The 14,577-nt window shown below is 42.3% G+C and overlaps 1 protein-coding gene across 10 annotated transcripts in view; it reads left to right on the forward strand.

The window, feature by feature from the left end:
• TBC1D1 (TBC1 domain family member 1) overlaps window positions 1-14,577 on the forward strand; it is a 102,536-nt gene that overhangs the window by 24,008 nt on the left and 63,951 nt on the right. The window contains exon 1 of one of the 10 annotated variants that reach the window (XM_068188889.1): window positions 6,687-7,018. The exons of the other annotated variants lie outside the window; for them this stretch is intronic. Within the exon in view, the coding sequence (XP_068044990.1) occupies window positions 6,989-7,018 (30 nt within the window). The 5' untranslated portion in view covers window positions 6,687-6,988. Of the gene's footprint in view, window positions 1-6,686; window positions 7,019-14,577 lie in introns of those variants that run through there. 10 annotated transcript variants of the gene reach the window in all.

A 14,577-nucleotide genomic window follows, 5' to 3' on the forward strand; every position in this document is an offset into this window, starting at 1 on the left:
GGCTCTCCATAATATGGAACTCAATATACTTCCCTAGTCTTCTACTGTTGCAACTGAGATATACAAAATAATATGCCTAGGACAGTGGGACTATTTTTGTATCTATAAATAATTATGTGAACAAAGAGCTAGATTATAACTCTGTAAAATGATGCATACATCATTGCTTATTCTATATTACTCATTATTAGAGTGTTCTAGTAGGCTACAGTAAATATGGACAAACTAAACTAACATGGATGTAATGGAAATAGACATTCATAATATATATGTCTCCCATTGCATATGGGGAATTGATAAAATTATAATTATGTTTTGATTGTAACCAGTCAAATGGGAGGTGTCATGTTTTGTTCATTGATTTTCCTCAATACTTTCTAGACATTTTTTGCTCTCTAACTTATCTGTTATTTGAAGTAGAAGTGCTTAGTAGTTTGGGGGATTTTTTCCACTCTGAGGTAATGCTTCTTTACAAAGGAAATGAGACCTATCTTCAAATGAATTGTCTTTTTTCCCCATCTGACTTGAGTTAATCATATAAGCTTCAAGATCAACAAGTACTTTAAGTATAACTTTTAACTAATTGCATTTTGAAAATGTTTTTTAAACTTTAAGAGTTTTTTTTTTTATTCTCCTGAGATCTGTGCTTGTCACAAGGAAGCAGCAGGAAGCTGATGGAAAAGGGTGCAAAGTCCTTTCAGGACCTTTCAGGTGCTGTGCCAAGAGACATTAATGGCAATTTGATTTTCACATCTTTTGCATCCCAGTGCCAGGAGATTTTAAAAGTTAGTCTTGCATAATTAATATTTTCCAGTTTTTCCAGCTGTGTCAGGGTGTGTGTGCAGGTGTACATCATCCTTGTAGCATCTGCTGCTCTCTCCCCAGAGCCACCTCAGCATTCTGGAAAGCTCAGCTAAGTTATCCCTCAGCTTGGTAACACTGAGAAGACCAAAAGCTACTGCCCTACGAGGAGGAAAAACAGGAGATTTCTGGCTGTTTCAGCTACACTCAAGACTTAGCTGATGATCTCAAAGGCTTGACATGTGTTTTGTCATTGCACACTGGGAGCATCTCCATTTATTCTGAGCTCTGTGATTTGGTTCTGCAATATCCTAGTTTGCTCTACCTGTTTTCTGCTCTTCCTGCTCATTTCACAGCTTCCAGAAAACCCTCATTACTAAACAGAATAAATGTATGGAACCTCTGATGTCTCTTTGTGGCAATTCCCTGCTCTGCTCTGATTTTCCCCTGTTTGTCATTTGCCACATTGTCCTTGTGGGTTTTCTGCATCCAACTATTCAGATCAAGGTGATCTCATCACAAGATATCTTCATAAGTCTTGCTTGGACTTATCTGTAGATAAGATAAGATCTGTGTTTTTTCACTTATTTATAGAGATCTGATAATTTGATTACAATTAGATCACTCAGCAGTGTATATTTCATCTTGGTCAAATACAGACATGTGATTATGCTTGAGTGGAATTAGTCAGAACCCAGGGCAAAGTTCCTGACAGCTTTAAGCTTTATTTTGCTGTCTGTGGGAAGACAAAAAATACGCAACCCAGCATAAAGCTTGCCAATCCAAAGTTTGCTCATCAGTGTTTTTGGAAGTGTATGAAGTGGCACAATGATTTCAGTCCAGATGTGCTCTTTGCATCAGATGACCCTAAATGTTTATGAATGGGCACCAGTGGACCCTAAAGCTAGATTGTGTTACTGTTAAGCTGATTATATATAGCCTTGGTTACCTTTACAGGATGATGGGTTACCACATGCTGTGAGTAGTATTTTCTCCAGTCCCTTGTTTGACTAAGGATTTCACCAAAACCCTTCCACTCTGAAGTTTCTGGAGCAAATACTAAGAAATTATCCATTCCATTCAAGGTAACTGACTGATCATCCCAGCATCTGCTGTCACCCACAACTGCCGTCTAACAGGGCATAAGAAAGGCACAAATAGTTTTCTCTAGATGCAACTTTTCAAATGAAAAAAAGAATGCCTAAATACTTTCTGGTCCAAAACAGACTGATGGGGAAGAATCTGAAGGTAATGGTAGCCAATCCGGAAAGCTGCTTCAACCTTATGAAGTGTTTTATCCTCTAATACTCTCATGACCTCACTGCAGATGATGTAACCCTGCCTCTAGGATATGACTTGCCCAAGGAAGACTTCAATTCCACTGTCTGCTGAGTGAGCAACATGGCCCATGTGCTCTTACACTTCTTTCCTACAGGTGTAGAATCACCTTTCCCTTCCAGATCTTGCTTTCCTTCAGTCCTCTTGCTGAGGTGCTATTGAGCCTCAGCACATGGTAACCCTCTTATGCTCTGACACTGTTGGAGAGAGAAGTGATAGTGGTGGTAGGAAAGAGGGCAGATAGCCCATCACCACACGACTTTTCATTCCTGAGTGAGAAATCCTAGTATCACTCGAACTGAAGCATTTTAGCAATTACAAATTTTGTGGTGGAAAAGACAGTTACATGTAATATAAAACTTATATGTAATATAAAAGCTCCTGTAGCTAAACCTACAGGAGAGGTTGGAAAGGACTCTGCTGGTGAATCAGTGCCCAGCAGTGTGGGGAGGAGCTGTTCTCTTCTGTCTGCCACACGGGGAGTGAATTACAAGTTATCTCTGGGCACTGGCCCAATGTCAGCATTTTTCATATTTGCTACTGGTAAGCAAATAGCCAGAAAATTTCACTCACAGTACTAAGAAGATTATCCAGATCTGTGTAATTTCTGTTTCCACTGAATGTCTAGAAACCATCCCAGGTGCTTTGGTGTAAGCTGGATTTCATCTTTAGCATGGGCAGTGGGGTCCTATGCACTTTAATTCAAAGGGACAGCCATTACTAGTCTGTGGTTAGGTGTTGGGTCTTGCTATTGTCTTTCATCAGAGGGCTGGTGCAGATCTGGTTCGGTGAAGTAATTTGGTTTGATGATTAATATTTCATTTTTTATTGAGAAAAAAGTTTGCTTATAATTTAGCCAAAAGAAGTAACAAAGCTTACTCTTTTCTTCACCACAGTATCTGTTCAGAAGCCACTACGTTAGGCTTGATTGAGTCTTTGGATAGGATGAAATCCAGAGGATTCATTACTCTTTTCTATTGATGGATTCAGATAAATAATTTTTTGCATCTTTGCATCACATTGTGTGAAGGAGCCATAATAGTCTTTTGGTATGATTTATTACAGCTGCATCTAAGAACCAAAACAATATTTTGAATTCACATCACAAACAGTACTGTCACAGTAGTTATTTTCTTTCTCTCTTTTTTCTCTGATAAAGTAGAAACCATCACACCTGGAACTTTTGGGAAAGGATGAGACAATACTCAAGAAAATCCTAAAGAACGGTGAGAAATAAGTGATAAAGGATAAAAATTGTGGGTGTTTTTAAACAAACACTGTATATTGGAAAGTGATAATTAATGGCAGGCATATTTTTTCACCTGAATTTATCAAGACCTTCCTGATAAATTCTTCCTTCTTGTGTACAGGAAGGAAGGAGATAAGTGAAAGTTGCAAGTAAATGTGGACAGAGGGGGTAATTCATGAGAAGAATAACTGTCAAAATATGTTTAAGTACCACTCAGAAGAAAAAACTTTAAATGGGAGTGGGATCTGCTTAAAATCACCACTAGTAGTAACACAAGAGCAACAGGAGAGGCCAGTTCTCAGGTACCACAGTTGTGGCTATACCCTTAATGCAAGTTCTTGTGAGACATCATTCAGTGATGACACACTGTGAAAACTCACAAAAATATTTATGCCCATTAAACCTAGAGAAACTGAAATCAGAAGAAAATTAGTCAGGAATACTCCTCTTTTGAGCTGAAAGGTCAACTGCACCCTCCTTTCTTCTTGATATTTCCATATGTCTCCCTTCTCTTTTTATATCTCTTTCATTCTCCAAATGGCTTCTTTAAATGGAGAAAACTTTGTTGGTGAAAAAATCATGGGGGTATTTGTGTAAATTTATCTAGGACATCTGTAAAACAGAAAGATCACCTTTCTGACGATGTAAGCTTTGTGTCTGAAGTATTTTAATTGTTGCTATTTTAAAAACAGCTACAAATATCTTGCTAATACTTTCCATGACAACATGGAACAGCTTATAGGACTGAAGGGTTTGTTTTGATTTTTAAGAGATCATACACTTGGATAAGATGGTGTCAAGTGCTACTTACTATTTATGCAATACAGATGTTATTCCCTGACCCTGAATTTTTCCATTTCCCCAAAATGGGTATGTAGTATTTTTGGAGAGACAGTTATCTACACAAACCAAACTTAAAATACTAAAATACAGAAGTTCTCTTTTTAGAAATTTGAACATCCTGAAAAATGAATGCAGTTATTGTTCCCACTACATTACTAAATGCATCTTTTTGGAAGGCAAGCAACACAGGGACCTTTTCATTTACACTGAAGAATTTAATGCATTACTAAATGTTTTTATAGCTGAACACTTAAGCCTCACTTCCAGCTGTTTCCCAAGCGACAAAGTGTGTCCGCTGCTCCTCTTCTCCTTCCTTCAAGGCCAGCATCTTTCATCTTTTTTTTAACAGATGAACTAAAGCAGAGAGAGCAGTTATGTAGCATGCCTGAAAGTCATGTTAACAGTAGAAGCTGGAATTCATTTGTTGTTACTCTGTCTCCTAATTCAGCATCTTCACCACAACCCTAACCCTTCCCAATCCTATAGAAGCATGTAGAAGTTTTCAGAGTGCATTTAAAATACAAATGTCACTATAACAGCTACATGCAGCAGGTTTCAAAGTTAGCACACTGGAAATGGCTGTTTGAGCCAGTTGCAGACAGGGTGAGAAGCCAGATATCCTGACTGACATCAGTGTTTAATGTGGACTCAGGGGCAGGTGTATGTATTGTAAGTTTAAAATAGTGTAAAGGTGTCAGTCAGGAAGGGGGAGCTGGAAAAATTCCCAAGCTGGCAGGATCTCCTTGGAGAAAGGGGAATAAATAATTATTTAGAAGTAATATTGTTCACACTCAGCATTAGAGAAATGAGACTCTTGAGACTCTCCTGCTACTGTCAAATATAGTGGTTATACTGTACAGCTATGAGCAGCACATAATGAGGAGTATTCTGCCTTGCTCATGCCCTCAGTTACTTTATGAAATAAAAGTAGAGTTCTTGTCAGGTTCTGAGTTTAAGGCCCTGAGAACAGATGTTATTTTTCCATGTATGTTCTCTGTACATCATGAACAGTAGCAGCAGTGAAAATTTCTCCCTCTGTCATGCCAGGAAGCCTTTAGAGACTGCTACTAGAAGGGGTATCAGTCATATTTAGTGACTTATTTGGCTTATGGCTAAGAACATCTGTACAATCAAAATGTCTGTGGCCACTATTATAATCACAGTGAGAGCCATTGGCCATCCTTGTGAATTATCTCTAATCTGTAGAACTATTGGAAAATGGAATTCTGTTCTCCATCTATGAAGATGTGAAATGGATTTGTTAAGGTTTTCATTTCAGAAACTGTAGCTCAGGTACAGCCTGAGAAGATTCGCTTTTGTGTTGCCCCCTCATCCATCTGTGGCCCATTGCAGACATGCAGCAGTGCTAGGGCACTCACCAGCACCAGTTAGGAGGTGGTAGAGCTCTCTGCCTGCTCGCTCCCTGGTTTGCTTTGCTTGAACCAAGCCAGGGCTGCAGGGTCATGCAGTCTTCAGGCAGGAGCCAAAACTAGCCCTTTTCTGCTTCAGTGAGCTGTGAGATTGGTTCTGCTTCTCCCTGGCCCACGTGTGTGGATGTCACTCTTTCCCTCCTGTTTTCATTTAATATTCAAACAACTGCAGCAGTGTCAGCTCTAACATGGAGATCATTCTATTGGCCATAAGTGAGCAAGTGCAAGCATATGCGGGGCACTCTCACAGTGGAGTAGCTGTCTCAGTGAGAGTGTCTTTGGGCAAAAAGAAGAGCTCAATTTGGCACTTCATCATCTAATTTTGACCAGTTGAATTTTATTGAGAAGTGCATAGCAGACCCCTATCTATGCTTTTCTGTTATGATTGCGCAAATCTAGTTCTTCATGTTGTTTCTGAGGTGGTGGAAAATAAAAGGCTTTTTGTTTTGAGCCTAGTGGATTATTTCCTGTGAACTCCAAGCCTTTTTTCCTTTCCTGGTTCTGTGCCCTTCCTCCAAACTCAGGAAAATTAGTTGTCTCAGGCAGTCCTACAGCCACCGAGTAGGGGAGGAGGGTGTTCCCAGCCAGCTCAGCCGAAGCAACGACAGGAACGAGCATTCCTGGCTGAGTGGCAAGTAACATCCCTGGACCTGCCGGCAACATGCACACTACTGTCTGGCTTTCCACGACAGTCTGATTTCTGAAAGCTGAGCTGCTAGCGTGTGATGTCAAATGCCATTAGCCAACACGAATGGCAAGACAGACTGGAAGTGTAACATTTCACAGTGGTTTCAAACAGACGATTTTTCGCTCGATTCTTTAATGTTAGGAATGGCTTCGATGCCGGGGTGTTCCCAGAAAGTTTTAGTTACGAATCCCGCGGTCAGCGCTGCCTTACGTGGCCGGGCAGCGCGGCCGGCCGTTGCCTGCGTTGCCGGGCGCGCTGCCGGAGGGCGCGCCCGCTCCCTTCCCGAGCCCGCTCCCTTCCCGAGCCCGCTCCCTTCCCGCCCGCCGGCATCGGGCGGCCGCAGCCCGGGAGCGGGGAGCCCCGCCGGAGGCGGAGCGCGGCGGGGGCGGGGACCCGGCCGCGGCCCTTCCTTTCCCTTCGCTTCCCGCCCCGCAGCCCCGCGGCTGCAGCCGGCGCGGCCACGGGCAGCGTCCCCGGCGCGCAGAGCTCGCGGTGCCGCCGGCCGGCGCTCGGCGGCGGGGACGCTTGGGGACTCCGCGCGGGGCCGTCCCTCCCAGCGCATGAGGCCGTGGGAGCGGCGGGCGGGAGAGGCGAAGAGGAGCGGCCGGAGCCGGCGATCGCCGCGCCGGAGCCCCTAGGATGTCACCATTGTTCAGCTGGGTGGCCAAGGTAGGCGGCGCGGCGCCCGCCGCCCTCCGCGCTCGGGAAGTAAAGTCCAGCCTCAGGGCTTGCGATGTTTGCGTGTAATTTCAAGGCAAGTCAGTCACCCCTGGGAAGGGAGCAGAGTCCTGCTGTATTGTTCAACGAGGGAAAAGGAGGAGCTCTCAAAGTGAGCAGTAAAGTCAACCTGCTGTCAGACATGGCTGGGGTTTAGGGGCTAAAAGCGAAGCTGCAGGTCTGGCCGCCTTGTTCTACGTTGTTGCGGATCTGCAAAAGGGATGAGCTGTTATTAAAACTGCTCAGAAGGCCTGATCTTAGTGCCTTTTGAAGTCTAAGGCTACTTTTGCACTCTGGGGAATGTGTAACAGCGCTCCCACTGTTTGTTTTGGAGTCTTTTTTTTTTTTTCCATGGTTTTTGTTATGCTCTGGATTTATGAAGAACAATAAGTTGGGTTTTAGTGGGGCGCTTACATGTTTTACTATGACAATGCATGTGTCGTGCTGCCTTCTTCATCTCTGCGTCTAGGGCTTCGGTAGGATTTTCCACTGTAACTGAAATTATATATGGATGCAAAGCAGTAAAGATGGTTAAAGATCTCTGCAATATAGTTTTGAGCTGACAAAAAATTCTAAAGTAAAACAAAAAATTCTAAAGTAACCGTCATTATGAATTTAAAATAAGCTGCAAATTATATTCTGTCTCAAGGCACAGTTCAACATGTAGAAGAGGACAAGTGTGTGAAGCAGGTGTACAGCAGTCAAGAATTGTAGGTTCCTCGAATAAATTAGCTGGGAAAAAATCCGTATATCTTGAAATTCCAGAGTCAGCATAGGCTGCTAGGTTGACAACATAAAACCCGATTCTCCCTACTCTGTTGTCAGTTGTAAATGGTCAGTTGCTTAATTACTTCTGCATCCCTATTCCTGAATATTTAACAGGTGAAATACCTACTCTCGGAAGATACTAAGAGGGAAGTGCTTGATATGTGACTGTTGCCTTCGTTCAGACTCTCAGATAGAAGGATTTGCTCTATTCTGTTTTGAAAAGAGATTGCTGATTTTAGACACACCCTGAACAATGGAAATGTATCCTTCTCTCTTTCCTCTTGCCTTTTTTCCTCTGCGTGAAGACCTGTTGGGTGGAGCACGTGTAGTTACCTCTCCTGTCGCTCCTCAGACTGTGTCATGCATAACGTTAGACCCGGTCTGCCATGTTATCTGAAGGAATGATACCGGCTGATGCCCGTCCCGACCCTTATAAATGTGCCGGTCTCCTGTTCAGGTGGCTGTTCAAAGATGAGTGATGCCATTGAGTACGTTCTTCAAGGATGTCCCCAAGGCTTGGCTCATTTCCTTCCCTCGTTGTTCACTTGTCAGCCGGGCAAGGCAGCTGGTCGGAGAGGAGCTGGTGTCGGAGGAGGTCACAGCTTGTAGCACTTGGAGTTCACTGTGGTTTTACAGAAATAAGCTCTTGCACAAACGCACTTCTAACTGCTTTTAGGAGTGCTTTCTGGGCTTTCCAAACTAATTATTTCAATGCTGGTTCTTCACAACTACTTAGTTTTACTCTTTTGATGGCCATTAATTGTCAGCACTAATTCGGGAGGGAAAGGAAGGCAGTGTACTTAGAAATATGAAATGAGTTACAGAGAAAGCTTAATAGAGAAAGCTTTCCTACCTGCCAAAATCTGATCAGTAAAAATGTAAGAGCTATTGCTGTGGGCTTTCAACACAAATGCAAGCCTTTCCAGTATTTATAAGATCGTCGCCCATTCCAGAACAGGGAAGGACTGTCAGAGGAGGAAACTGGCCCCCCTCGAAGGAAAGCTTCCCCTTGTATCTATTACTTAAAAATGAGTGACTCCCCTCACTTAAGTAAGGGATTTAGTCTCGCCAGGCCTGCAGATACTTATATGTGAAGCAATTTACTCCCACGTGCTGTAAAATTGATTTCCTGGTGTTTGTATAAACATTACTTTTTAATACCTCTTGTTTACACATTTTTACCTGCAGTTTCGCCCAGCTTGTCTCTTACCTTCACACAGGCTCCTCAGGGCTGAGTTTTGCTGTGCTGCCAGGCTCAGCCATGGGGCCCCTTCTGGGCTGGAGGATAAAGCCCCACTTGAGTTGTATGTGGATTGATGTTGCCCCCACTGGCTGTATGGATGCTGGCTGAACCCCTGTATGATGGCTCTGTGGATAACAAATTCTAAAGTACTGACTTGTTCTAGTCTCCTTAAATTATTTAAATAAAAAAGAATAGTTATACCTGTTTTTCCTGCATGGTTTGATACAAAGTTAGACAACTGACTTTAGGGAAACCTTTGACTAAGCACCTGAAAGCACAGTCTCTTGGAAGTGTAAACTATATTTGCACTGTTCTGAGTAGAAAATACAGTTCTGTGCTTTTGTAGATACACAAAGGCTATTCATATTCAGTTTAGATCACTGAAGTAACTGTTACTATAAGTAATTATTGTGGGCTTGAAAAATGTCAAACTTTCAGTCTCAAAAAAAAGACAGACATGCAGAGTTTTAGTAGTAAACTGACACATTATTAATTCATTACTAGGAGATAATAATACAGAGACAAGTGTTAAAAATAATTTTATTTCTGTTCCTATAATATTTAATACAGCTTTAGTTTAAAAAAGAGATTTGTCTTAGTTCTTTACAAATTGCTTAATTTTATAATGCAAGTTTCTATTCAGAAGCAGCTTTACAACAACCAGAATTAGAGAACTGATTGCTGAAGAAATAGAAACAGTTCTTAGTGCAAGAAATTGTATCAATATAGACTTTTGAGTAAATGTGTCCTCAGATTCTTAGCCAGCTATGAAATTTATACAGTTTGTCGTACTAGTTACAAAAAAGGTGCTGTATATACTGTAACATCTGTGTTCAACTTATTTTGTCTGAAGGATTATAAACCAACAAGGAACCAGTAAAGAAAATAACTAAGATATGCAGAAACTAAGATATGCTAAAATGCAAAACAAAGTTACACAATTTAATTCAAGGTATCTTCTAGAATTATTTTGCTGGTAGTGATCAATCCACCATGAGCAGCTGCCTCCTACCTGCAGGACAGCAGGTGGGAAAGATGCTCCCTCCTGAGGGGAGCTGCAAGTGATAGAGTGTTTGCTGAAACTTGAGGAACCTCCCCTTATGTGCTACCAGCACTGGAAGAAAAGAGTGGGTTTACCGGGTGGCTGGCCCCAGCTGGGTTGGCTAATCTTGGACCTTGAGTTGAGAAAGCCAATGGTTTGGATTCCTTCTCCTATGAAAATCAGATTTTAGATTTCACAATAGATGCTCTGAAATTCCCAACAGCAAAACAAGAAGTAAGTTTTAGTTTGGTTTGGGGTTTTTTTCAAGGATTTCTGAGTCGGAAGGGCCTATGAGCTTTCCACAGTTTGGGAAGCTCTCAAGCCATCAACAAAGAAAGTTTCTGTCCTATTCAGTGCAGTAAGATGTGGTTACTTGGCTTGTGCCATGAAACGTTACTGAAGATGTAATCATAATAATATTGGACATGCCACTTATATTTCTTGTAATCCTAATATAGTTTTTTATGCTGTGTTAGAATTGATCTTGGTGTTGTTTTGCTATCATTCCTACTATTTTCTATATAATAGAGTGCCTAGTAGACCTCTGGAGGAGCATGCATGGGAATAACAATATACTTCTTAGTTTAGGCCAGAAGCTACAAATGAAATTAATTTGCCTTCTGCAAAGGAATGAAGAGGAATGAGAGATTGAAAATCACAATGACCAAGAAATCCCATCCTGCTTTTATTTTTTTTTTTGCCTTTTTTAAAGAGTATTCTAAAAGAATGATTTTGTCTTTTTTGCTGGTCTGTTCTAGGGTATGTCACCCTCATTTATGGGGATGTTTTACTCCAGTTTAACTGACATGCCGCTTTCTTCTATTCCCTACAACTTCCAGCAAAATTGAGCACCTTTGGAAATCTTTAATCCCTCAGTGAATGACTTACATTTTAGCCAAAAAAAATCAAGTCTTGGTCTCTTCAGGAGCCCTCATAATCGGGCATTTTAAAAATGTCTAGAGCAAAAAAACTTAAATGTTTGTTAAACCTGTCTTGCTTTCAAGCTCATCTTACTTTTGATAAATTATTTGGGTGGGTGAGTAAGTGGTGGTGGTATTCTATGGAGTGCAACTCTTGTTTTTACTAGTACATTTATCCCTGATAACCCTAATTGTAAAGGAATTTGAATACTTGCATAGTGTATCAAGAATCAAGTAGTTAATAGAGAACTAGTGCCAGGGAAGAATTGGGGATTGCTGAGGAGGGAAGGCTCAAAAGCCACAGTTTTTCTTGTGGAAGAATCTCCTTGAAGGCATTGATGCTGTGGGTAGGGCTGAAAGGACAGACCCTCGCTTGTCTCTCAGGCTGGATGCCAGCAATGCAGCAAAGAGAAAGTGCAGGTTTCTGCCAGAGCTGTGCTTTGGTGCCCAAGCTTGCACAATGCCCTTGTCAGAGAACACTACGTTTGTGCTCAGTGTGATTCTCCAGGTCAGTTTCTGTTGGGGTAAAATGTTGTTGCCAACTGACAGTTTTCAGATAAATGCCGATTATCACAAAACACCGAGCAGTTCAAATGCACTGTTTTCTGTATGCCAGTCACTCCCCGCCTTCCCCTGCGGGGCCGGGTGATGACTGAGGAATATGCGCTCAGCATTTGAAATGAAGTCAGTCCTGTGCTGGAACCCCTCAGTTACTCAGCACTTAAGTTCCTTTGGAACTATTTGCTTTTATTCTTCATCCTTCCATTTCTTTTTCTGCAAGCTAGGCTCGAATTGCACTGGCTCTGCTTAGGTGTTCTCCATTTGATGGAAGAGGGCTGGAATCCAGTTGCTCACGTGGCTTTTGTGGCTGCGCAGGTGTCTTGGGCAGTGTCCTCTGCATTTCTCAGCTACATTAGGGGTGCTTAGTAAGGAGCAGAGCTTTCCACAGAGAAGTTCCTGGCCATGTAGATTGCAGTTTAGCAAGGTTTTTCTCTTGAATCATTTATGCCCTTCTGAATTAATTTCTCATGAGTGTCTTCTTTCAGGTTCATGTTGACCTTCAGATTTAACAAGCCAAGCCTGACAAGGTAGCTGAGCTTGCTCTTTTGTACAGGTTCTTTCCTCTGCAATTCAAAACAGAACTTTTAGCTCTAGTCAAACACCGTTTACTTTTCTTTGCTGACAGGCACTCTGGAAGTTGGTGCTAGCTGTCTTCATGTGGTTAACATGTTCTGAGCCAACCAGCAGCAAAACTACTAGTAAATCCTGCAGGATCAGGGAAAACCCCAGGTCATATCAAAGACAGATAATACAACTAAGGGCTAGTTTGGATTTTTTTCCATATATACATATGTATGCAGCACTGCAGTTTAGCTTTATTTGCCTTACATTTGATGATTTAAAATACTGTTTCACATCATAGCCTTTTTTCGAAAGGCTACTGTAATGAAGCAGTCTTTTATGTGTTCTAGAGGTGTTCATGAGAACACCGAAGCACCAGTTCCACTCTGGGTCCCATAAATAGAATTATCCTTAGGGAAAAGTCAGGTAAAGAACCTCTTTACAGTTTGTAGCTTCCCATCATCCTGCATGTAGAAGCTGCAGCATTTCTGAGAAGCCTCTGCTTTAAGGGGACGTTGGAATTTTTTTACTGGGCCATCTAATAAAAGCTTTAAATACTTTTAAGGAGTCTTCTGAGCCATTTTATTTTAAATTTGAAGGAGCTGAGGTTGTGTATGGTGTACAGAGGTTGACTAATGACTTATCAAGTAAATCCTCAATGGAATTATTCAATTATTATTCAATTAATAGAATTACAGCTTGGCTTTTTTTTTTTTCTTTAATTAGAAGCCTTTACAGCTCTGCTGTTCAAGCTGAAATGCTTATGGATGGCAATGATTCAGAGGAAAAACATTCTCAGCCTCTGTTTTGGTAGCATTTTATATATCAGTTAAGATACACAAAATATGTCAAGAGATGCTTAATAATTTGTGTGGGGAGGTGAGGCAGCAGAGCTGGGAAAAGCAGCCAGAACTCAAAGAGCAGAAGCTGAGGCAGGGGAATGGCTTTAGCTACTGTGTATTGGTTTTATCACCGAGTTAACTCACTGAATTGCATTTGAATTGTTTTCAGTTATTCTTGCTTTTTAATCAAGTTACAATAACAAATCATGAGACGCATTAATGCATAGATATAGAATTTTAATAGGAGTGTTTTCACAGAATCACAGAATAAGCTGAGTTGGAAGGGACCCTCTAGGATGAAGCCCAGCTTCCTGGCCCTGCACAAGACACCCGCAAGAATCACACCACATGCATTGTCCAAATGCTTCTGGAACTCTGTCAGGCTGGTGCTGTGACCACTTCCCTGAAGAGCCTGTTCCAGCGCCCAACTACCCTCTGGGCAAAGAACCTTTTTTTAATACCCAACCTAAACCTCCCTGAAACAACTTCAGGCCATTCCTTCATGTCCTGTCACTGGTCACCACAGAGAAGAGATTGGTGTCTGGCCCCTCCTCTTCCCCTCATGAGGAAGTTGTAGACTGTGATGAGGTCTCACCTCAGTCTCCTCTTCTTGAGGCCAAATCAGCAGAGTGCCCTCAGTCACTCCTCATACATCTTCCCCTCAAGGCCCTTCACCATCCTCATTGCTCTCCTTTGGTCACATTTTAACATCTTTATATTCTTATTATACTGTGACACCCAAAACTGCCCCCAGCACTGGAGGTGAGGCTGCCCCAGTGCAGAGCAGAGCAGGACAATCCCCTCCCTTAGCTGGCTGGTGATGCTGTGCCTGATGCCCCCAGGACAGGGTAGTCCCTCCTGGCTGCCAGGGCACTGCTGGCTCATGTTCAGCTTGCCATCAGCCAGGATCCCCAGTTCCCTTTCCATGGCACTGCTGTCCAGCATCTCATTCCCCAGTCTGTCTGTACATCCAGGTTTGCCCCATTCCAGGTGCAGAATCTGGCACCAGCCCTTGTTGAAATTCTATATTTGGTGATTGCCCAGTCTGCAATCTGCCCAGTCAGATTGCCTAGTCTGTTTATTGAAGTTGCTCTGCAGGGCCTCCCGCCTTTGAGAGAGTCACCGCTCCTCCAAGTTTTCCATCATCTGCAAACTTGCTCAGTATCCATTTTTTAAAGTAAAATCTTTCTGAAAAGCATGGTCTTCTTGCTGAGAAGCAAGAGGAAGTTTCAGGCACCTTTACCCTGTTTCAGTGGACTAGAGCATAACAACAGGGTTTCTGCTGCCTCTCTTCCCTTGTGCTTTCAAGTTCCCAAAAGGCCAGGCCAGTGTTCCTGGATCAGCTGGCCAGGTGCATGAAAGCTGCAGTTCTTAGCCTGGATGAAATCCCCTGTAGGTTGCATTTATGTTAGTAAGTGCCATACAGCAACATATTGTTCTAGGAGGGGCTGCTGGTACTGAGGATAGGTTCTATACCTCACTCTGGGAAGTGATTTTTACTTTGAATTGGCCCTAATTTGGTGCTGTGAACCAAATGCCTGTTTGCAGTGAAATGTATCACACAATGAAAGTTT

This window comes from Anomalospiza imberbis, chromosome 4, assembly GCF_031753505.1.
Source record: "Anomalospiza imberbis isolate Cuckoo-Finch-1a 21T00152 chromosome 4, ASM3175350v1, whole genome shotgun sequence".
Taxonomy (NCBI): Eukaryota; Metazoa; Chordata; class Aves; order Passeriformes; family Viduidae; genus Anomalospiza; species Anomalospiza imberbis.